At 40.0% G+C, this 26163-nt stretch overlaps 1 protein-coding gene across 1 annotated transcript in view; it reads right to left on the bottom strand.

The window, feature by feature from the left end:
- Positions 1–26163, bottom strand: part of csmd3b (CUB and Sushi multiple domains 3b) — a gene marked incomplete at both ends in the record, with an annotated part of 321253 nt that overhangs the window by 234033 nt on the left and 61057 nt on the right. Inside the window, one exon of the mRNA XM_083981903.1 lies at positions 15563–15785. Coding sequence (XP_083838029.1) covers positions 15563–15785 — 223 coding nt within the window. The remainder of the gene's footprint in view (positions 1–15562; positions 15786–26163) is intronic.

The raw sequence follows: 26163 nt of genomic DNA, 5'->3' as shown, positions 1-26163 counted from the left end.
AAGCAAGATAGATTTAAAAAAAATACTTCACTCTTTTATTTGGTTAAATAATATTGTTATTGGATTGTACCTGTTGTGTTTACTATGATTATGCACTTCATATCCATAATTAATTTATCTCCCTACAAGAAAAACTTGCAAGGAATCCTGACCTGCATTCAGTAATCGTCTCACAGATTATATTTTGGCTAAATAAAAGTTACTGTTACGATTTCTAGTCATTCAACTGAATATCGCTCTAAATGAGGATCACTACATCGAGACAATAACAGTTTTGTTGCTAACTACATATATTTCAGGTCGTGCATCCCTACAAACAAACAGAATGAGTGTAAACATAACTGCTTTGATAATATAGTAGTCAGCATGTTCAAAAAAAGTGGCCTTGTGGCACAACTTACCCTATCTATGGGTAAATTGAGCCACCCTCTCCTTCCCTTCTATCCATCTCCCACCTCCTCCTTTATTTAATATTCCACCTGTCCAGGTTACAAGTGAATACAAACTGCTGGGATCTCCAGCTGAGCCACTAACTCAGTGAGGTTTAGCGAGTTTTGCGATTACATTTCATTTTGGGAGGAATCCCTCATCTTTCTCTTTGAAAGTAAAGCTTGGCTTACCATAAATAGCTCTGCATGTTTTCAGGAACGTACTTACTGTAATCATAATTATCCAGAATCCTTTTTTTTTTTTCAAGTATATTTTTTGGCTTTTTTGGCTTTATTTGATAGCACAGTGAGATAGACAGGAGAGGGGGAGGCAGAGAGAGGGGGAATGACATGCAGGAAAGGTCTGCCCGATGCGGGACTCAAACCGGGGACGCCTGCGTTGAGGATAAAACTGTTTTGCACAGTAACACAAAAAGATAGAAAAACATACCATATAATACAAAGCAAAATATGTACAAGCAGACGTAAAAATGAACAAAAAGTGAACACTGCAGGCAGGCAAGCATAGACACAGAAGTTTAAACAAAGCCACGCTGAACCAAGTGAGAGCACCATCTGCGACATTTTGTCAAGAAACGGTGGTCGAGACAAAGAGGTGCGAGAAAACAGAGAGTGTTCCCACCGTGTCAGTGAGTCACTGTTGCTGTATCTGACTGTTTGTGTTATATGACATGCTAAAGGGAACGATTCCTCTGCCGTCCCACGTCAGTGTAGAGTACTGATGGGCTCAGTGTTGAAACTAAATGACTCACAATAGTAGAGCTTCAGTGTGGCTGTCTTCATATAATCAGAAGCGTGTCTCTTGCCGCCCACACAGTTCACTTCTAAACTCCAGAGGGACGGTGGGTGGCTGTGAGACTCAAACAAAATGATGCTGTCTGAACAAATGCCACATACCTATACAAAGTGTGTTTGACAGAAATAAAGAAAAGTGCTTATTTTTATCACTGACAAGCATACATTTGAAACTCTGAGGGTTTTTTCAGTTTCAAGGGTCCAAACAGTGATTATCACATCAACTCCAGAGAGGTAAGGAAGCATTTCAGGACCAAAGACAGTATATCCACAAAAGCCCTGTGTTTTTCAAAAAGTCCATTTGTGGCTCAGGTGAATCATCGGTTTGAGGATTCTAACTCAAAGGAAACATTGCTGCACAGATCAGCTGATGCCATTTCAGAGAGAGAAACAACCAGAAACAGCAACAGGGAATACACAGAAATGGAAAATCTGTTCTGTACAAGACAAAAAAAAAAAATTGCAAGCCCTAGCGGAAATCTGGTGTTCTCATCCAAATAGTGGAGGGGAAAGTATCCCAAAGCTTCAAATTCTCCAGATAACAACACCCGATGCAGAGTCCAGTTCACTGAGCAGAGACACAGACAGAAAAATAACTCTTCATCCTTCTTCCTTTTCTCTGTCCCTCTTCCCTCTGCGCACCTCTTTGCAGTTTTCTCCCTTCCTTTCTTCTTCTCCCTCTCCAGTCATCCCAGACTGGCCCCTCTCCCTCTCACCATCCCCTCCTCTGTGTTTCTCCCTCACTCTGCCTTTGTCTCCCTCTCTTTAATCTGTATGTATTGCCAGCCAGTGTCTCCATTACTCCATCCAGGGGCAGTGGGCCAGCGCTGTGGCTGATCATAGTGATCCCTCCCCGAGGAACAGTCTGCCTGACACCTGGGTGACTGCCCTGGAGGAACTGTGTGTGTGTGTGTATACATGTGTGTCAAGGGGCTAATGGGCAGCTTGAGGGGATTACCAGCTTAGCCACTGGGATTACTGGAACTTCACATACACACCCAAGCACACGCAGACACACACAGAGCCGTCAATACTACCAGACAGGAGAGTCATCCAAGGTATATTGGCTGACTTGTTACACCTCCCTGGTTCTCATTAGCCTGCCATCCAGAACAAACAGGGTTAAGAAGATCCAGCCATGATCAAGGCTAAGCAGGTCTCACCAGGGCCATACACCACTCAACAGGTCCACCACACACAATTCAGCTCACTTATTTGAAGGCCATTTCAAAATTGTAAACAGAAAATGGTCCAATGCTAAACAATTTCTTTCTTCTCCTCTCGGCCTGCCTCTGCCTGTCCCCCATCTCATGTCACAATTACCTTATACATCTCAACCTTTGCCCTGCTACTCTCATTACCTCTAAGGGCCGAGATATAGTTTGCTGTAAACTACGCGTACGCGAGCTGCCGCGCGTATCCTGCGTCGCGTCACCTTGCGTCGATATGTGCGTTCGGTCGCAGCCGACGCATCAAACGGACGCAGATTACGCGTGGCAGCCATGATGCGCTCGCGTACGCGTAGTTTACAGCAAGTATAACGAGGGCTTAATGGTTTACAGCCATCATTTCATTATTTCATGGGTTTCAACAGATCAGACTTCCTCACCCTATCCTTACCATTGGTTACATTAAGCAAAAATCACTTGTTGATTATATCATGGATTCCAACAGAAATCTTAAAATAGCAAAAACTTTCTCTCATGACTATTTGAAGCCGCTCTCTCTCTCCCCTCCTCCAGAAAATGGTCCATAGCTAAACAATTTCTTTTTTTTGAAGAGCATTGCGTCTTACCACACAAATGTGCACATGCATAGGCTAATTGCTTTGTGCATTTCCACACTATTGCACAAATGTATTCAAATGGCAGTTTCTAAGGTAGGTATCAAGCTCTATTAGGTAGTAAGTATTGAAATTCACAGATCACAATAGATCGTTTAATGCACATAATATAAAACTGCACCCCCCATTTTCCTTCATAAGACTGAACAGACCACTCAGAAAATGAGGGGGAAAAAAATCAATTAACACCAGTCCCAGGTGTATGAAATGCATGCAGACATAATCTCTACGGGCCACAGTGGCTACAGTATGACACAAAGAACAGGAGCTCCAAAGACTCAAGAGAGATATATCACCGGGGGATTTGACTCCTGAATATTGTACTGCACTGTTAACGTTATTGTAATGATTATAATTATAATCTGCACCAGGCTGAGCTGAAAAGAACAGAGCTGGTTATCAGCACTGAATTAATGACATTTGTAGGAAGAATTGAGAGAGAAACAGATGGGGTGGGGAGTGTGAGGGGGGGTTTGAATTAATATTGTGAAAAGAGAGAGGGGTTGAGAGACAGACATTGAGAAACAGAGAGATGAAAGAGTGAATTACATTCATTCAGAGAATGGAAGACTTAGACAGAGGACTGAGACAGATTGTGAGAAAGAGAAATGATACTGGTGAATGTGTATCAAGACAGGAATGATAATGAATTGAAAAGCTTAAATTCAGAGCTATAGACAGTGATTGAGAGAACGTAAAAGTGAGAAACAGAAATTATGTCATTTAATGGAAAGGAATGATGATGGATGAGCTAAATCCATCAATAAGTTATATGTCAATGAATATATCACCCCTTTTTCCTTTCTGTCCTCCCTCATTTGTGTGTCTGTGAACTCCAATATAAAAAGCGGGCAAAAAGCAACATTTAAGAGAAACTGTTAGTCACCTTGGATGCTATACTAGACATCCCTGTCTGAAGCACGAACCCTCACACCCACAGTGTTTTCGGGAACACTGTGCAAGGCTTATAATTACGTGCAAATCAAAGCAAAACCACACAACATTTTCTTTTCTCAAAGTTTTCTTGCAGTGATTGATCAAGTTGGGCACCTGATGGACACCTGCTGTGCAAAAAATGTCCTTTAAAAGTTGGTGTTGCAAGAAAGTTGTCAACACAGTTTATTAGCTGTGTCCAAATTCTTCTCTCATACTTCTTTTTTTCTTAACTATCTTGCATAAGAGGGATATTAAACAAGGTACCCAGTTATGTTCTGTCCTTATAACAGTATTCATTATGTTGTCTGAGCAAAAACATGAGTTTCAATACACAATTGGTATAACTTAAGAAAATGTACTGCACTGGAAAATAGTAAAGTAAGTTTAAAAAAAAAATTGTTCAGATGGTGAGCTGGTCTGGGCATCATACACAGGAGAAGATGGGGAGAAAACCCTTGAAAATACCCACAAAAAGAATTATCTTTCTCTTCCTTCCTGTCTTTTTAACCAGAGCAAAGCTATTTAGATCTTTCACCACACACACACACACACACACACACAAACACACACCTCTTAACCCCTACAGGGCAGAACTGATGCAGGAAGAGATGAAATACCACTACCTCAGGGGTAAACACACCTCAGTTCACGCTCACATAAACTGCTCCCTCATGCACATGTATACATATCTATATACACCTCTTGCTTTCTTCCTGAAAAAAAAATGTACCCAACATCAAAGACCATATTTGCTTATTTTCACACCAATCACACACTGTGGTTTCCCATGGCCGTTGAATTTGTGCATGTTTTCCATCTTTGCTTGTGCACATAGGTGCCTATCTTTCTGAACACGTGTGTGTATTTGTGTATTTGAGTATGTTTGGTCTCATTGTGCAAGTTTTTACATGCGTGTATGATCTTAAATGCTGCAAGGGGTGGGAGTGGGGGTGGAGGGGACTTGGCCAGGTGTAAAATTGGTGCCGTAGAGAATTGCAGATACAAACTGGGTCAAGTCAGGAACAAGAGGCAGTATATTGCAACCAGAAACAAGTGGAACAGATTTAACAGACCCTGCCTTCTGTGACATGGAATAGTGTTTCTGATATTTTTTTTTTCCTGCCATATGTAGTATTGCTGCTGGTCATTTTAAATCATGCCACCGCAAATCTGAACTCTGTGTGTTTACTGTGTTTAGTTTCCATTGTGCGAAACCAAACTGATGGCATCAAAGTAAATGAGCACATGTTTTAGATTCTTAGAAAATGTACAAGGGATCGTCAACTAAAGAGGTTTCAACATTGCCGTGAAAAAATAAAAGCTTGAGTTGGGTGGAGAAGTTGTGTCAATATCAGTAGCTAGGCTACATCTTCAATGCAAAAACAGATTCACCTTGAAAACCAAACACGCCTGCTGTCCAAAACTGCATGATGAATGAAAAAAGATGCTGTCCATTGTGTTCGAATCTACACATTGTTGATGTCTACAAATGTAAATGTCAAAGACAGCGTTCTGTGTAGCTATGTTCCAGCCTCAGCCGAGTGTACACACTTAAGACACGTCTGATTAGATGGCCGGACCAAAACAAAACGGGTGTAACCACTGCTCTTCAACTTGCTTCACAAACCAAATCCCTTAATAGTCCACCTGCTACACTGATGCATTAGAGATGTAAACAACATTTCTCTGGGAACAGTTTGTAATTTATTTTTATATTCAAAAGGAGAGACATACAATTGTTTCCCTACCGTACAGACTCACATAAACACATGCACACAAGCTGCACACTTCCTACTCCAAAGCACAGAGTGACTGTAACACCTCAGTCTTTGCCAACTTTGTATCAGATAGTAAAGATTTGCAAATCTTCAACACACTATAATACCAATACTGTGCCCAAGCTGCCAGGCATCGCATTGCCTACATTTTTATAAATAATTTGCATTATGTGCATTGTTTTGTTCCACATTTGATACAATAGCCCTATTTATAGGTTGCAAAGAAAGCTTCTTTTGATGCCTCTGTACTGGTTATCTAAACATCCTCGCTTTCTTCTGGGGCTTTCTCTGTTTGCATACACATTTCACCTCCTCTACCTCTCCTCTGTACACTGTAGGAGTTGTATTCTCTGTTTCTCATCCTTTCTGTCCTCATCTTTATGTTTTAGCAAACTCATCTGAAGTCACTGCCACAGAGATTTCTGTCAAAGATAATTCAATCTGTGTTTTGGTCACCAGAAAACTTACTATGATTGATGTGCCAATATGTCGAAGCTGCCACAGACACAGAGACAACAATGACCATAACACTGATTTACCATGGTGTTCAGATATTAATTTTAACTGCTTAAGATTGTAAAAAATAAAATAAAATAAAAAAAGATGCAGTAATCATGGTTACAATATTTAAATGACACAACTAATTGCACTAAGTATCCAGAGAGAGGCAGCAATGCTATAGCACACCCAATCAAACTTGTCGCAAAGATTTAGTGAGTCAGTCTAATCACAATTTTATGAGATCAGAAATAGTGGCAGTCTATCCAGATCCCCCTAAAACAACTACTAGGACGGGTCAAGTAACACAGATCATGCAGACCCTGACCAAACCTAACCTATATTTTTCATTCTTCATCTTTAGTTTGCTATGTCAAGACTCTGACCATATTAAACTTCACAAGTCACATTCGAACAGAAACAAACCAACTATAGGCCTACAACAAATGTGCATTCAGACTCAAACGAGTTACGTAACTTACGTTAAAAGCCCCTCAAATCCACATTGGTGGCAGACTGCTAGAACTATCAACAATTAGCTAGCTCATGCTGAAATTGATAGATGCTATAGGCTACAACAGATACCATGCTAGCTTACACCCTCTTGAGTAGGCTATGGAACCAAAGTGTTTAATAACACAAATGTTAGATTGAAAGTGTTTCCTTACTGGAGGGACGAAGTCCAAACCGAGAGTTAAGTTCCTTTGTAGTTGCGAGAAACAGTCTTTCACTGGATAGTACCGCAGCTCATTAAGCTCTCAAGGGTAGTGTTTAAGGTGCATTGAGGAAACCTCGGAAATTTGTGTATTACATCATTCCAGATAGCTATGTAAATATGACTTTACATAATAAATATATTAAGGAATGGGTGAGAAAATGAAGAACTAAAACAAAACAAATTAACTAAAGTGTCAATGTTTGTTATTTTTGTGGTCTATTTTGAGGTCCAATGATGTTTCTCCAAATGTTGCTGTGTTTGTTTAAAAAAAAAAGTTAATGTTGTTAACCTTTTTTACTCTATAAACCTACTATTAACATTCACATTCGGACCAGCAAAAAGGAAAGTCTCTTACATAAATAGTGTAATTTTCTTACAGACTCATAACATGTTGAGATGCTGCTGCTGATAAAAATAAATGATGAAACATAATCTTCTACTGATGGAGTTGTACATACAGTAATAGCATCAGCATGTTACCTTTTAGACCATCCCACGGCTTGATCTCCCTCAAGTTGTTTGCTCATAGGGACCTACTCAGTAACGAGTAGCTACTGTATATGATGTTTTGTGCTCTATAACACATGCTCGTTGGGTTTATGTAATAATCCTGAAGCATGACCTGTTAGACTACACTTTCCATGACATGAGTAGTTGAAGGAAAGTGTGAATCACAAGCAATGGGTGCATGACTCACCTCGGGACTAGAGATTAAAGTCATATATAAAGCTTGTGATATCAAAGGGTGACCTTTTACTGTGAGGTGTTATACAATTCAAGTTGTTTATATTTAGTCTTCAATAGAATCTCCCTCATACCACAAACAAACCAGTAAACACTTCATTCACATCCTTCTGTTTTTTTTTTTTTTTTTTACCTCTGTATACTATATAAAACATATTTGTAATGATTCAAGTCTGAGATTATCACTTGTTAAGACTACTGGCATGCGCCCACACAAACCTAGGTAAATGTTTTAAGAAGAGATTTGCTTGCACAAATCAAATACAGCCACTAGATGGAACAGACAGATTGACAGATTGCATTGATTAAATATTCATACAATGACCTGACACTTCTTCAGTGGTTGCTTTGTGAGGGTGACTTTGCACTTTCTTTTTTGTATAACATAAGTTTACATCTCAAGTGTATGTATTTTAAAGAAAACAGCCATGACGGAATCTAAAATTTATATTTTGCATTCATGGACATCATCTGTTATGCATGGTGCTGCAACAGATCACATGAACACAGCATTGACAACATGTTAGGGTGAATGGCTCACACATGAGGAGGAAGAAAGGTGCCAAAAAAGTGGGAACATTAGACAATTATTTAAGCTTCCATTTCTCCAGAGCAACATCATGATAATCCAGTATTAATTTGCAAGACACTTGTATAACGACAATTTTCACTAATTTTTCTTTAATAACCATCGTACAGACTATGCCTTTGCTAAACATTACATCTATTAGTCCTGCTTCTGCCCCGAATAATAATGATTTTGTCTCCCCAAGCTGTCTTGATTTTGTTTTCATCAGAAATATGGGTTGCCGCATATTCTTCCTCATCGAAGTAGGTCCCCCTGGTAATACATTTTTAAATAAACCAGATTTTCAGGTCTGGGTGGGAAGCTTGGCATTATTCACAAAGGAGTCTACAAGTAGTTTTTCCAGTAAGGGGTGCATCCAAAGCCTTTGAATTGCTCTCAATTATTCTTCTGGGACACTCCCTTATTTCCTGTGGATTTATTTATCGTTCTCCAAAGCCCCATTTAAAACATTATTTCAGAATTCTGTGACACATTTTTAGTTTCAATTACCAACAATTTAGCACGTTCACATGAATAATAAAATTGTTTTTACCTTTTGCAAAAGTTTTTGACAATAAACAACATGGAGTTGGTCTCAAATGTCATCAGATCAAATCCCATATGTCCTCCATCACAGTGTTTGCATTTCCTCCATCTGTCCATCCGTGCCCAAAACCTCTCAAACACTCTCTTGGTGCTCACACATTATTAATTCTCAGACAGACATTAAATTCTCTGATGCCTCCTTGTTGTCACACTCGTGTCTTTGAGCCCAAGTTTAGTGCTGCTACCTGAGCAGGCTTTCACATTTACTATGACAACTCATCAGTGAGTGACAGGAAGTCATTTCAAATGGCAGCTTATGACACAGGAAGACATTGGTTACAGCCACGCACAGTGACAGGACAAAAGCAGCTGAGACGACAAAAGACAGCTCGGTAAAGTCAAACAAAAAATTTCAACAAACATAGAGTTTTGTCTGTCAACCTCACAGGAAATGAATAAACAACAACAACTGAACTTTTGTTCTCTTAAAATAGATTTATGAAAATAATTCAATTAAATAATGTATTGGCAACAAAAGAAAAGAAACATCACTTGTGCATTTATTGGAGTGTATTTAAGCATTTAAGGTTGTTGAAGTATTCATTGTGACATTCTTAAGTAGCTTTGTTAAGCACCTGTCACATTATCAAATGATAATAATAAAAACAATATTTCAATTAAATGAAACTGAATAGATGCTTGAACCAAAGGATAACCACCAGCTGAAGAGCCAGTAACATAATGTGACAAATGACCAGTGAAGACAATTAACAGATTTAATTTCAAAATGTCACACTGTCTATTTAAGGGTCTCAGGATAAATCAAGCACACCTCAGGAGGCTCCAATATAATTTACAATGATTACATTCAAACACACTCTGTCATTCTTAACTCTGCCCCTCTGTCACCAATTTTCCTGTTTTCTTCTTCATCTCTCTTTAGTGTCTCTGTCCACACTGTTTAATGAGTATGTTAATATGTGCACTGGTATCACAGTTATGGATGGTTTATTGGATTATCCTGGTGCCCAGGCAGCCATAAAACCAAAGAGGGTTCATCCTCACACTTAAACTGACGGGGATAAAAAATTAAAATAAAAAACACATATACACTGACAACTGGGCCTAAACTTGTACAATATCATTAATAACCAGGCTGCTACAGAGGAAAACTGTATCTCTAGAAAGAGACTGTGAGAAATTAGTGATGAGTACAACCACTTTGTAAGGTTGATGAAAAACTCTTGTCATGGGTCAAGCTGAAATGTAAAGTCCAGTCTCACAGGCAGTGGGAATGGACATAAATGTTATCCTACAAAATCATCCACTGTAGATGTAATGAAATTATGTATTTACTGCACTGTACCCAAGACTGTAAAGAATTGAAGACATTTGTAATAATAACATGCAGTAACAACCTGCTGAATCTTTTTTCTTGCTTTCTTTTTCCATGTTTTTTTTACTCTGTTTCTCTTTATTAATGTGTCCTAATGATGACAGGTTGGTCCAGTCATGTAAAAAAGTAATAAAAAGATCAACAAAGGGCATAATAAATTTGAACACTTGTGTATTTAAATTATATACTAGGAATTATTAAATAATGTAATTCCCCATAATTAAAACATCTTATCAGTTAAATTAACAAAGGTCTCCCTGGGAGTACTGAAGTGGAAATTGTTACTCCAATAACATACAGTATTTATTAACTCATATTTCTTACAGGTATTACGGACTTTGTGGTTGAGGTGCCACATGGGATACCTCGTTTTTGAAATCAATTCACTTAAACAATATTACCCGTTTAAAGAAGAATAATTCAAAACACATCTATGTTTTCAAACGCTTTTGAGGGAGGCTTTTGAAATGTCGTTAAGCCAGTTCTGACCCACAGTTGCTGACCAAATATTAAAAGTAGGATGACACTGAATTTGTAATCTAAGATCCTATGCAAAATTAATGTGTTTTGGATGTTGAGGTCAGAGAGAGAGAGAGAGAGAGAGAGATGTGTGTGTGAGTTACTTTGATATGACTTCAAGTCCCAATAACATAAATCTTTATATGTTAAGTAGAAGACATGTTTAAGGGTTAAAGTGAGGTATGGTTAAATTAATTGGGGCTGCAGTAAGTCTCCTGGAAAATGAAATAGTGTAAATGTCATTGGACTTCTTGGAAGGACACACCTTCCTGTGTGCAAGTGTGTGGGTGTGTGTGTTTGCCTTCACAACTGTTAAGGCATAGAGAGCAAAAAGAAGCCCATCTCCATTCATCATCTCTTGTTTGTTGCACCAACACCATGAAGAGGGTGGACAGGTGTGACACGTTCCACCCCAAGTTCAAAACCCTGTGTTTGTTGCTGTCAGTAATTCCAACTCTCAAACAGAGTCAATAAATGGCTGAGGGTGGACTGCGGGGAGCTGTTTCACACTGCTTGAGTTTGTGTTTAACATGAGAGTCAGTTAATAATATGATTCATCAGCTAGACGGATGTCTAACACAAGTGCCTGCGTGCTGTGCAGAGCTGGAAACATAGCTTTAGATCATGCAGCAATCTGGGAATGTGCCCTTTACTTGTTTATGAAAACTTACCACTCTTGATTAGAGTGTTTGTGGTAAAACTTATAAATAGGCATAACCGTGATTTGTGATAGCCGTGATCAAAATAAAAAAATAAAAAAATAAAAAACTGTCATCACTGACTGATAGAATTTGTACATCTTTAGAAAAGCTACCTTTGATTTTCCATTGTGTTTGTGTGTTTTAAGAATTATAGCCTCCTTTAGAGTTTAGAAGAGGGGTGCAGGAAAGACAAACACATCTGAGATGTGATGCATTTCAGGCAACCCCCAAATATTCTCCCCAGCTTTAAGACTTTGGCTCACTTCCATTTTCACAGCAGTAAATTATCTGTGAGGACATTTGTTGCTCTGACCAGAAAACCAAGCCTGGAGCACTGTTTACATTTAAAGACGGATCGAAGCCTCTTGAAGAAAGCTCAAGATAAGACAAAAGAAGGAATCAACAGCTAATGGAGAGCCACAGTGGAGATGGCGCAGGCCTTAAAAGCAACAGAGAGGTTGCTGTCATGTCACGGCTGCTTTTTTATCTGAGAATGGTATATTTTCCAAGATTAAATCAGCAGACTAGCCATCACTGTTTGATACCCATAATCAAGAAAAGAACTATCATGTGCGCCTTGGCTCATGTGCACTCACAGACACTCAGATATCACAAAAACCCCTTTCTTCTCAATGCCCCTCATGTCTGCTCCTCCTTAGATAAGAGAATATGTCACACTGACATACTGTAGCATTGATGGTATTGGTGTGTGGTTGTTCCTTACTCCTGTTCATAGATTTGTCATCCCTTCTAACTTATCTTTGCAAGCTGTCACATCTGGCCTCCACTGGACATCATACCAGAGAGGGTGTAAGCATGACCCACAGTTTGGCCACATATCTTTCTAAACCTCTTGCCCAGAAATCTATAAATAAGACCATTCTGGTAATTCATATTCAGTCACTGTAGTTAGTTAGTTAGTTATAGTTTATTTCGGACTGAAGCATAAGTCTACCATAGCAATTATGCCAATCTTTGTTAGTCACATGTACTTTCAGCATAAAGGTTGTTGCCTGTGTTTTCTGTAGCTCATCACGTATCTGATTCCCTCTTAAAGTCAGTTTGTGGATTGCAGGTGCTGTGGACTGATCATCCAGAGAAATGGTTATTAGTTTTTATTGTGTTCACTCTGAAATTATATCGCTGGGCGAATAATTAAAAAGGTTCCGCCTGATAAGTCTTATTAACACCATATTTCCCCTAATTGGGCAAAATTTTCCCAAAGGATGAGTGTTCATGTGACATTAAACACAGTTATCTGGACAATCCTGAAAGGGAAACACATGACCTTTAGTTACATTTATAACAGAGAAAAAAAATAAAATGTGTTTGTGACGTGTGTGTATTTGATGTGCATGTGTGAGTCTGTCCGTGTGTGATCCATGTTAATCGCTTTCCATAATTACCATTTCCTTGTTAATGGATCTGACCTTTTAATCACCGCTTTGCCCCGTGTCCGTGTGCATGTGTTTATGCGTGTGGAGGAGAGGAGGAAAAGAAAAGGAAATAGAGAAAGAGAGAATGAGACAGCAGAGGTAATTTGGCTTAACTAGCGGGGCGATTGGAAGTATGCACGCCATAAATCTTCGTCACAAATGCACACATACACGCACACAAACCTATGCATGTAAATGCATGTGTGCACACACTCACGCAGCACATCATTTCCAGTTATCTCAGATAAGCAGGAAATCCTAATCAACCAATAAGAGCATAGAGGGCATCTTTCCTCTCTCTCTCTCTCTTTCTCTCCCTCCTTCTCTCTCTCTCTCTCTCTCTCTCCCCCGATCTGTTTGTTCTCTCTCGTTTTCTCCCCATGGGAATCACAACAGAAATCACATAAACAGTGGCAAAATCTCATGGTCACCCTCCTCCATTCTATTCTGCTCTTTTGCTCCCTTGTTTAATTAACTCTGTATGGCAATTTGAGCACTAAAAGCCACCGGATTGTCCGAGAAAGGTTGATTATTGCAGCTGGCTGATTAGAAATTATGCCCGTTGAACCAAAGGAACATGGTTCATTCCCCACAGGGAGAGAATTGCTTTTCAGCAACCGACCAAGTATCAAGAGGACTCATTTCATCTCCCCATGACCCAAATCCCTTTTCCTCAATTGAACCAAACTAGATTTTCTTGCCCAGCCCTGCATACTGTATTTGCCTCACACATGCCTGATGTAATTAAAGAAATCCCTTTCTGACCTCATCCAAAACCCCATTGACAATGGCAGCTCCTGCCTAATGTTGACAATGCAGTTCACGATGACACTGTAGACTCTCCTGAGGTGACAGTGGATAGTCAGGCTGTAATTCATTTGGAGACTGTGAGAAATGTAAAACAGATGTGTATTCACTCTTTCTGTTGTTAGTCTTTTATGTCCAGAACTGAACTGACAAGGACAAATGACATTAAGATCATTAAACTTTGTTTTAAAAAAGATGCTGAAAATGTTGTTTATAATCTTGTGTCACCAATTTTTTTATTAAAATGTTGCTTTACTATAATCAGTGCATGGAAACACATGCCTCCTAACAGCAACTCTTCTGACATTTGAAGAAAATTGTGCATAATCAGCACCTTTAAATGATTAAAGAAAAGGTTTTAGTTGAGTCATTTTATGTGTTGGCTTTGGCATGTGCCCTGCAAATGAACTTCTTAGTGTCAGATTATGCTGATCTTTGCATCTTTTCAGGGCAAAGAGCTGGTATTTTTCTTTTCTTGTGTCAGGTGGAGCTATGCAGAGAGAAGCACACACTCAGGAGAGGCAAACCAGACAAATGGTTTGGTCCTCTAAGGGGATAGAGTCCTCAGATGCACCCTCATATTGGCACATTTTGCAATTATGACAGCCCCTTAAACTTTGCATAAAGACATGAAACAGAGCACTGCTGTTGCTCAAACAGCCTCTTAGTGGGGTCCCTGATGATGTGCACTGTAGCTACGTAGCATCAGTTGTGTTGAGTCATGTTGTTAATGTACACAATTTTGCCTTCCTGGTGGAGTTTTAGAACAACAAATTGTTTCTTGTTATGTTATCAAGTACTGTACCCCATGCAAAAAAAAACATTACTTCAGATGTGGAGAAGAGAATAGAAGAGGTGACATTAAGTTATTGTGAACCAACTTGTGTAACGTCTGCTAAAAACATCAGTATCAACCTAATGATTAGTTTTTTGTCATGTGACAATCAAACAACATTCCAATAGACGTCACTCATTTCACAGTTAATTTAATAACGTAATAGTTTAATTGCAGGGTTAAAAGAACATGGTGAATGTGAACAGTCACTGACAGATATTATTAGGCACTACTGATTGCCTGATAAAATCGTAAGGCAAGGAAATTTTAATAGCTTATCTGAAATGAGTTTCTTTCCGGGTACTGTGTTTCTTGCTAGAAAAGCTCAATAAAATAGTTCAATAACTAAAGGGAAACCACAGTGGCACTGATTGAGCCTTGGCAATTTGTGCAAGACAGCACCCTGTTGCTATACAAGGTCATTTGTTCCGCTGCAGTGGTGTTGCTTGAGAGAATCCAGCCCAGCGCTGATAACATCTTGTCAATGTGTGTTGAAACAACATGCATTTGTGTTGGTTTTAAACAGGATGTGCTTTCTAAATATGTATTCACACGAAAACACTGTTACACCTACTATATACACCCCCCCCTTTTATTCTCAGGGGTTTTCCCCCCCTGATTTCTCAGTCCTTAACGTTTGATCGTGTAGACATATTCACTTATTATAGCTCATCAGTAATTGGCAAAAACAAAGAGGAGTATATTTTCATAGCTTCCGCTTAAAGAAGTAAAAACTGGCTGCACATCAATTGTAACCTAATAAAAAGTAATGGGCTATATGTCATTACAGGTGCTTGTGCTGTGCTACTTTTTCATGGAGATTATAGGATGTTGATCACAAGCAATTTACTGTGAAAGTAGTCTAAATAAAATGCTGTTGTAATTAGTTTAAAAGCTTTCTGCCATTATGCTGTTACATAATGGCATCAAAAGAATTTGTCAAGCCACAAAACACTTTACACAATAGCAGTAATAACTTTTCACTGGTCCTACCTGGTCCTGAAGTTAGCAGGGTGGGGATGCCCATCATACAAGGACAAGAAGTCGTATTCTTCCTCTATGGCGAATGACAGGAAGATGAGCTGGATTCTGCTTCCTTCCTCCCCAACGATGACCCAGGTGCAGTTTGCACCATTGGGATAGCCATAGGGAAAACCTGGCGATTCTATACTGCCGTTACGGCCTTTCATTGTACCGCCACATGTGTAGATAAAACCTGGAGGGGAGAAAAGAGGAATATATTGTTGGTTAAAATGAGAAAACAGAGGACAGAGATATGAAAAAGACAAGCAAGGAAAGAAGGAAGAGAAATATATGAGTGTAAAGAAAGCAGGACACAACAACACAAACAACATCAAAATGACACAGAAGTTAACATTGTGTTTTAGCACACGTGACTGTGTCGAAACTGAGGAGCATGTTCATATAAGGAAAGACACACATGCACTATTAATTGAGTGCATGTGCACACACACACACACACACACACGCTCTATATCCCTCTGAACTCAACAGCACTACATGATACTACATGTGCTACTCCATTTTTTCATAAATGGAGTGAACAGTGATGACCTGCTGGCCGAGTCCAATATTAGTGGTCGATTATTCAAAGGTCACAGGGGCTGAAAGTGCCAGTCTGGTGCTGAAGTATTGTATTGCTTTACATCACTGTAAGAATAAGCCATAAGCCAGCAGCTACTATATAATCATGGTTTGGAGTTTCAGTCTACTCATTCCTCCTTTCATTCATTTCAGTTGTTTGTGGATACCTCTCCCTCGTCCCCTCCCACCTGCTCACCTGTTTCCCTTTTCCTGCACTTGCTCTCTGCCAGGTTATCCTCATGCCACATGCCTTAGCTTTCCAGCCCTCTGTGCTTTGCCTGCCTGTTTTGATCCTAATCGTGGTTTGGACCTTGCCTGTGTTTGCTTTTGGATGCCCCAGCCTGACTCACTTTACTTTGTTTGCCTGCTTGGATTATTCTATCTTTTACGTCTAAAACCATAGCGGCTTTGATCAATACAGTGGCCTATGTCCTGCTTTTCTGATGCCGATGTCCAATTATATAGAAATTGAATACCATGCATATGCTATATAAAGCCCAAACTATTGAATAAAGTATTCAGCCTCTGTAGTTTATGGTACTGCTACAGTAGGAACATAATCTTCTCTCTGTCCTCCCCCACATCAAGGGCACAGGGCAGCTGCTTCAGATCAGCACCCCGGGAGCTGGTATTCACATTCAGCATGGATTGCTTGAACCCAGGTCCTCTGACTGACTGGAAACTAGGCTGCCACTGAGCTACTCTTCCACTGGACCTAATAGGTGAAATCAATAACAGACCAGCTGTCTCTTGGATCCACCTCCTGTGCCTGAGTAGGATCAGAAGCTGGCTATTTCTTTTAAATTTTGCAAATCAATCTAATACCGGACAACAATGTGTCCATTAACGTCAGCTTCGACAAAGCATTAACATGAAGGATATAAACATGTTTAAAGAGATACACATCTACACACACTGTGTCATTCAGAACGAGAGAAACGTTAGTAATGATGCGGATGCAAATTCTTGCACACAATGCTATGCAGCATCAAAGGAAGTTAATGATTTCTTTAGGGAGGAAGGCGGTAAATAGCCTACTAATAGATCATAATGAGCGACTGTAGGTTTTTGAATATGGGTCTGAGCATGCGGGGGCAGGCTGAGGAGGAGGAGGAGACACTGAGAGAGTAGGAGGAGAGGACCAGATGCAAAACTAACAACTAAATTAACTGCAACAGGTGTGAGGCTGACTTCTCTCAGCACAAGACAGCAGCCCAGCATGCATTTCAACACCTCCATTACTGCAACTGATTCCAAGTGAAGGTGACAGTACTGGATCTCCATGCACTAATGAATGATATTCATTATTTTCTAAATCAGGTGCCTTTTGTGCAGGACACATATGGTTTAAATGGTGGATAACGGTGGATAATTTGTTCACAGTGAGAACTGTAACTTTACAGCATCGCAGTATAAACATAATGAGTATTTTTAAATGGATTGTTAATGTGAATAACACTTTCACAGGCTGCTTGTGCTGATAAATTAAAAGTGAAGCTAATTCTGCCTCGGTACTTATTCTAAATCTCCATGGGTTACAGTGCTTGCTAAATGCCTAAATTGTAAAATGTAAATGCAATTGATCTCCTTGGACTTAACAGTTCACATCAGGATCATTATCTTCTCCCTTTGATCTTAATGATCCCTTTTTTATATCAAACACACCACAGGTGTTAGTTGAAAACCTTGGAGTGTCCAGGAGTGAAGTGAGTCCAAAGCATTTTTTGCGATGCTCTCATCGATCCCCAATGGAGAAACTCTTCACTTCTTCCACTCCGCAGGGGAGTCAGACTGCAGAGTCAGCTTAAAGAGCAGGAACCCTCAGAGCTGGTGGGGATTTAACATCATCCCACTCAAGGACACTACAGCAGAGAAGAAACTCTTATTTTGGTCTTGATCCTGCAGTATGCTGGATTTTGTTATCCAAAGCAGCTGTGTGTTATTTGCCTGTTTTTTTCTTTTGTCATACATAATCAGTATGTAATTCAGCTCCTCAGTTTTATATCTCTGGGAATTAAGGAGATCTACAATTGCGTTTGATGCTGTAGCAGCCTTTGGTGTATTATTTGAAGTTTAAATTCAAGTGTTTAATTGAAAATTGCTCCTTCTGTGTGTTTAAAGTCCTTGAACTCCTAGGCCTTAATTGATCTCCTCTGAGTGCAAAGCTCAAATCAGGAAGATCATCCCCCTGCCTTTCATGTTTATGGGCCTTGTTATTTTCCATGGCAGCCAGGGCCACAGGGACAGCAGGGTGATCCCGCTGGATGCTTTTTCAACCAATTATCCAAGACAGAACTCCAACCAAAAACTGTGTGTGTCTCCGCATGCATGTGTGCGAGTGAGTCTGTGTGTGTCTGTCCAGCCTTCATTTACGCAGACAATTCAAGGGCCATCACAGTGACAAATATAATGACCAATGGCAGTCTGAGCTGCAATTAGGGGCTGGTATCTCTGTCCCTTCACAACCAATCACAGGTGAGATGCTGAGGGACCGGGAGGGACAGGCAGAGCCATTAAGAGGCACACAGCAAAGATAGCACACATACTGTATGAACACACACACACACGCACACGCACACACACAACATTTAGAATATACAGGACTGACATACACATTCCCAACATACACTATTTTTGTGTCAATTTGCCTAAAATAAAACTATGGGCTAGAGATACCACTGCCAACCCTGCCTGTCTTTTCCCCCTATAGAACTCTGCAGATAGAAAACTGGGTACAGCACAGGAAGAAAAAACAACCTATTGAACTGCCACTACCATCTTGGCCCAGATCAGAAAGGGAAGATCCACACGGTTCCCGAGAGGAATTCAATTTTATGATCAAAGTTTAGGGGGATTTACGCTCCAGAAATCACAGGTTCACCCGAGGACACCAAATATTCACACATTCAAAGAAAAAGTTAAATATATCAGAACCTCTATCCGAGGTATTTCATTTTTAATGAACTATGTGATGGAATAGATAAGGTTCAAGCTTTCAATAAATTCACTGATACTGTATGCTGGCACATGGATTATGGCTACTATGGATATGGGATCTTAATGTAACATTGTTCATGATGAAGGCATAGACGCTTTGAGATATTATCTTAAGTCGATGCCAGTTGCTTTAATGCCTCAAGTGAGCTGACTATCAAACTGATTGAGTGCACCCATTAAGGGTGTACTTTACAAAGAAGGAAGAAGGCACTGCTGTAAAGTTGCAATTTTCCTCAGATGGTATATTGATGATGTACTGTGATTTTTTTCTCAAGAGAGGCGATTGAATTTTTCATGTCTACAGCACATGAATATTATTAGGAAGCATCACAAATGTCTTGGGTTCACATTCTTTAAAAGAATGAAAAAAAGTATCCATCAAAACCCATGGATTGGAACACCACCATTATTCAGTGGATGCCAGGATTTCCTGCAGCCAAATACACAGAGTGATTGATGCATATGTGACTGAAATCAAGATTTTGTAATCCAGTCTGTGGACAAGCAGCGGATCCTCGAGCAGAAGGGACAAGACTCAGGATAAAGCTCACACTGAAGGCTTGTTTCTGGAGAAGACATCAACCGTTCTGCCAAAACACAACAGAACACACACAAAGGCCTAATTGTACTGTATAGGAGTCTACATATTAACTCTAATAGTATTGGGACTCAGGGATGAGTTGTGGTTATGTAGCTACCTACAGATAGTAGCAATTTCTCAAAAGCTTTTTTTTTTTTAACAATCCTGGGGAACTTCTGTAGGGATGTGGCTCAAAAACATAATATTCCCAACAGCAAAAAAAAAAAAATCCTTCTTGATGTACTGCATTTTTAAAGTTGAACCACCAACCATGTTGTTTCCAGCTTTTGGGTGTCTCCTGTGAATGTTTTTGTATTAAGTCGGTCAAACTAAGAGAAAACTGTGAGGCAAGGTAGTAATGTGCAGCTACTGATACCACCGTACCTTCTGACTTGTTTGGCTACATTTCAACTAATGATATCCACCTTAAAATGTTTTAAATCATCTTAAAATCCTTAAGAATTTAGAAATGAACCCCCCGTTTTAGAGCCAATAGTCCACTCAAGAAAACACGATATGACCTCTGAGTGCTCTGAGTTTTATCTGAACTTAACAGATTGTGTAGTGTCTTAGAACAAATGAAGTAACTTCATTAAAATGAGAAGCTGGGATACAGAATGGCGTGAATACAGAGTGAAAAGGGGACAGAGGGACAGAGATGGAAAGCAGAATAAACAGAGAGAAAAGGACAGATTTCCCCTCGTTCATCATTGCACAAAGAATGAAAGGATGATTTAAAACTCATCACTCAGAGGGACGGAGGCGAGAGAGAGAGACAGGGAGAGAGAGATACAGAAAACGAATGGAGAGGGGAGACAGAAGGACGGAGAGAGAAACAGCGAGAAGGAGAGACAGGGGTAAAAGAGAGACTAATTATGCTGACTACCAGACCGAAACTGACAGCCCCTCAACACACACACACTCACAGCCTTGTACATCTATCTTTGTGGGGACCCATCATGGACATAATGAATTTCTTGGTCCCTTACTCTGACTTAATTGCTGCAGCTCCAGGCCTATCCCTAACCTAAACCTAATTCTAACTCTAAGATAAAACCAAGTCCTAACCCTTAAACAGCCATTTAAACCTGTGGGCTGCAACGTTTTGATTCCTGCAAAGCTGTCCAGACCTCACAAGTATAGGGCTTCAGACCCTGTTCAAGTAGCAAAACAAACCAACACACACATCTTAATGAACACCCTGAGCACCTTAAACCTTTCACTCATTCTTCTGTTTTCTTAGTTCACCATTCTTACATGTAACCTTCATTCTTCTCCCCTGATTTCTCTCACATAAAAAGCTTCCTCTCCAGCACTGACCTTTCTTGTTAACCCCTCCTATGACCCTACCGATTCTGCTTCCATTTGCCACTACACATGCTCTGTGCTGAAAAAGAAACAAACATAGCATTTGGGCCTCTGTATTTATTCATTGTTAGCGATTATATGGCTTGAACCAAATTGGCTTATGCATAAAAAAGCGGCGACTGCTCTGATCTGCACAATCCAACATGTGGTCATACATAAGAAGAAGAAGTGAGTTTTAGCGATATTTTTGTAACTGCTGTGTACATGGGTGAAATGGTCCGAGGGGACGTTTTTATACTGTTTATGAATCACCACTGGAATCCATGAACAGGGAGCACGTGTGTTTAATACTCAATTTTGGGCGAGGCTTCGTTTAAAGAGAGGCTTTCCCCCCCAAAGACTTCAACAGAGATGCTAATTGGCAAACAGTGAAAGATCTGTAGTTGGACCGGGTAGCTTCCAGGTGTGAATATATGCACTGGTACTAATGAGGAATAGGGTTTAGCTGGAAAAGAGCATGCGTGCTCAGCAAAACCTTGCCTGGATAAAAGAAGCTTAAAGACAAAGAAGAAAATCTGCTTCTTGAATTGAGTGGATTTAATGAACCCGGGTTGCAATATAGGGTTGATCTCTTTCCTCAAAGCAATATCTCATCTTGAATGTCTGAGATAATGTGCTGCAAAAAACCCCTTCCAAAAAAACACAAGCTTAACAAGTGGCTTATACTGGAAATTGTCACACCACTTTCAAGACAGTGCACTTTTGACTTGTTATAGACACAGTGCCTAAAAATGTAGTCAGGGTGCACTTCTACAACTTTAAAGAGCACATCATCAAACGCTGCTTCTACTCAACAAGCATCTCCAGAACTTTCGATGTGGAGTTTGCAAGGGTTTCCCTTTCAAAGACAATCAAAGTGAACTGGATATTTTGAATTTGCTGTGGGTGTAAATGTGGGTGTGTGTCCTTGTGAGCCCTGTGATGTAAGCTGGTAGACTGTTTGGGATATTTTACAGCTGGCATTAAGCTGCAATCAATCCTTTTTTTTTTTCCAATTTCTCTTGGTCAAAAACCGCAGGCCTCACAACAGGTCCGCTATGTTGTAGTGCTGCAGGGGAGCTACTGCAGAGTGCTGTAGCAATAAAACACCAGTTAGTCCAGCAAAAAAAAAGGTACCAAATACATACTGCTTCTATGTAGGTACCTGCAAGCTTGAACCAGAGCACTGCAGCACTGTGGAAATTCCACCTTACAAAGCAGGATGAGCAAATTCTGCCTTTAAAACTTTCCAGGAAAATCTTGCCTCAAAGGCATCGAGTCTTCTTCGCAGCATCTCTGCATCTGCCAAAATTTCAAAATGGACGTTTGCCCACCCCTACGTTTCTAGATGCAGCATTATATGCCTTTAGCCAGAAGGCCAATACATGCTGTCAGACTCCAGCCCTGTCCAAACCTTTGAAGACACAGAGTAAAACTTATTTTAACCCAACAAAATCAATATAAATCTGCCATTGCTGTACATATGATAATTTGACTTCACACGTCCTGAAATAAGCTTGATGATTCTGAGGGGATGAAATCAATTACTAAGCTTGTCATTTTCTTCAGGGAACCCAATGATGAATATAGCCATTTTCACATGGTGGTGACTGCTAAATGAGGAAACAGTGAAATTACCCTATTCTTCAATGAAATGGGACCCATGGTACACCCCTCAAGGTTGCTGGGCATCCCTGCTTCCTGCTTGGGGGGTTAGAAAAGTCTCCATATGACACATATCTGTGTGGGTGTGCACACATTGTATAATATAAAGTATTACTCTTACCCTCTGCAGTATAGTGATATTATACAAGTCCAACTTTAGAAAAAATGTACTTTAAATTCCCTTCCATCTCTTTGCCTCACTCTCTGTGTCTCCCTCATTCTGTTTGTCCGTCTCTCTTTCATCTCGCTGCCTCCCTCTCAGTCTCTTCCCCTCTCTCTGGGGACATCAGTGATACCAGATTCGCTTAAAGAGCTATTCTGCCTAATCTCACAGCCTCTCATTTATGATTAAAGAATGGCCTTCCCAGTGGAGCAAACTGACCAATCAAATCACCCCAGACAGACAAACCAGCCAATCATTACTCAGATCACAGCAGCTCAGGCTCCAGGGGCAAAATGAGATGAGTGTGTATTTGCGCATGTGTGTGAGCGAATGTGGTGTTAGTTAATTTAAATGAGCTGTTCACATCTCTGGAAAATGATTGTATCTGTTAATTTTTCTCGAGGCAGTTTTTTGGAGCAAGAAGAAAAGAAAGACAGAGGACATGCAAAGGAGGAAAAGAGATGTGACAGAGTGACAGAAATGTAACAAAACCAAAAGCAAAAAAAGGGCAAATGAATGAAGAGCGGAGTGGCGGGGCCAGACTGGGAAAAAGAGAGCAAAGAAAGAGAGATAGCAAAGGCAAATGCAATAGAGAGACAGAGCAAGAGAGAGTAAGCATGTTTGAAACGTCCCATTGGTTCCTGCTGTCAGGAACGCTTGTCAGCCAAGAATTAGACTGCTCCACACTGCCACTGACTGACAGTCAGCCTGCGGTCTAGACTATACCCTGGAGTAGTTGAGGCTAAATAAGGGAAATGCCTAGAGAGAGACAGAGGGAACACACCGGGCTGAAAATCAATTTATAACACTGTCAGTCAGAGGCAAGAGGGGACGATGGGATAGAGATAAGGAGAGAAAGAGAGGGGGCAAGAGGAACAGGGAGACAAAGGGTGAGGCAGAGGGGGATGCACATTAAAGAAAAAGGCAAAGACAAGATTTGAGGAACAGTGCACAAATAAGACTGAGGAAAGATGAACACTGAGGGCACTCTTTGTTGTGTTCAGGGAATCATCAAAGAGGGAGAAGAGGGGAAGTGTTGAAGAGGAGTGAGACTGCGAGAAAGCAGCAGATGGAGACATGCTCTTCTACTACAAACACTAAATAAAATCACTGCAGGTAGTAGAGCCTCTTCAGATAATGCACTGCTGCAGAGAAATAATCGCTAATTAAAGACCCTGACCACCTAAAAGCAGCCAGAACCACCACTGCTGTAAATGTGGATGCATGACTGGAAACGTCAGATTGCTTTGTTAATTCTGAATAATTCACTGTGTCATGTTTAAACCACTTTTTCAATTCTCAGAACATGTGCTGTGACTGCATGACAAGCAATTTGAATAATAAAAAAGATAACCTGCGATCACTATTTGTACTTAACTTGTGTCAGTTTACAATCACTGCGCTATTGTTTGACAATTGGCTGGTGGAGGGATAACACACTGTAATTACAATTATTTCTCACCTACTTTGAGAAAATCTAATACTGGGTTTGTTACCATTTTTTTATTGCTAAATTCATTATACAACACAGCCTCCGGTGACTTGAAATGTGAGATATTAAGGAAGACATTTTAATTATGCCAACTTGTCTCTAACCACAAAGGGACGTATTTAGAGTTTAATAAAAGTGTCTAAAGAAGAACACTTTTAGTGCCTCCCCACTAGAGCAGAATTTACAACCAGAACAGGGATAAACATGAAATTAAAAGAGAAATTACTATCTGACTCCACTGTTGTAAAATATCAGAGATTTATTGGGAACTGTGAGGCTAAGTGGGGGGAAAATAGCAGTTCAGCATGGGAGCATGTGTTTTGCCAACGGAAACTGTGTTTGAATTATGTTGAGTTTAATGTCCAGTGGAGAAGTACCTACCTTGTTGATGGATATTACATTATAAGGGTAGGGGTTGTGTCAATTAAGGTATTTTTTTTATATTTTGTGTGATTGACGCTTTATATCCAGGAGTTTGTATGAAATTACAGTGCCAGTGTGTTGATAGAAGACAACAATCCTTCTACACCAGCAGGAAAATGATTCAAACTGAAGTATGATTTCGCCTGCAGGGTCAGACCTTCCATTAGTCTGTAGGTGTTTGCAAAAATGCTGTTTCTGAATTGCTTGCTTGCCTATTTCCAGCTGACAAAGACTGTTGTCCCATTAGACTACTGTTGTCTGGAGTTATATTGTGGATGGAAATTACAGGCTGGGATGCCAGGCTCAGGTGTTGGTGCAGTGTCAGGTTGTGGATGTGTAGTTTAGGTGAGTGTGATCAGTGCAGGAAGAAAGAGTGTGGAGGAAGATGAGTCTGTGGATGCCAAGATTTACTGTTTGAAGCGTGCGGGGGAGTTGTGAGTTTAATTCCTCAACAAAATAAATGGGATGGACCTTTGTAACCCAATGGCATACACACCATCAGTTATCTCTTTGCTCTAAAACTTCAAGTCGGCTTGCTGCAGCATGTGGGCACGACTGTAGTTTAATAGCACAAAGGATGGTTACATCATATCCTTTGTGGTGGTAAAGTAAAGACAACACTTTGAAACAACCATCACACAAAATTTACCAAAATAAATCAGAAAAATACAAACTGTCATGATGAATCTTTCATCTTTAACACTCAATCAAGTCTTGTACAGAAATGGCCATATGTTACATCATTTTAGTCCAGAACAATCTCTGTATCCAACTCACAGCTGGACATATGAGGTTTCGGTTCAGCACAAATGGATTAAAATGAAAATGGAGACTATTACAGTAGTATTCCATGTTCTTGGTGAGGAGTAGAAACACAAATTTACTGTTGAAGCTATTTAAAATTCTCAGGGGCTTTAATGCCCTCCAAGAAAAATGTGCGGTGCTATAAATTATACCACACCATCATCTCCATTCATTCTAACTTTCACCTTAATGCTATTTCACCTTAATGCTTTTTCATTTTAAATGTGATTAGACTTTCAAAGTCAAAACACATATCCTCAGTTGACCTGTTCCTGTAGCTTTGCTTCAGCTGTACCTTCTGAGTGGTGATGGTTAATGATGTTATGTTTCTATATGGCACTAATCGTCTCAACTCTTTGACCAATGGCCTGGCTGTACTCCGATCTCGACTGTTATGACTTTAAGTGGTTTAGTGAAGTAGGGTGATGCTGTGACTTCTGCCACCACTTGCAGTGCAACAACATCAGCCCTGATAAATATCGCTGTGAGAACAATGATCACACCAAAACTTTCTAATA

The sequence above is a fragment of the Trachurus trachurus genome (genome assembly GCF_905171665.1).
Source record: "Trachurus trachurus genome assembly, chromosome: 11".
NCBI classification, from domain to species: Eukaryota; Metazoa; Chordata; class Actinopteri; order Carangiformes; family Carangidae; genus Trachurus; species Trachurus trachurus.
The sequence above is the reverse complement of the archived record's forward strand: the minus strand, read 5'-3'. Positions and strand labels throughout refer to the sequence as shown.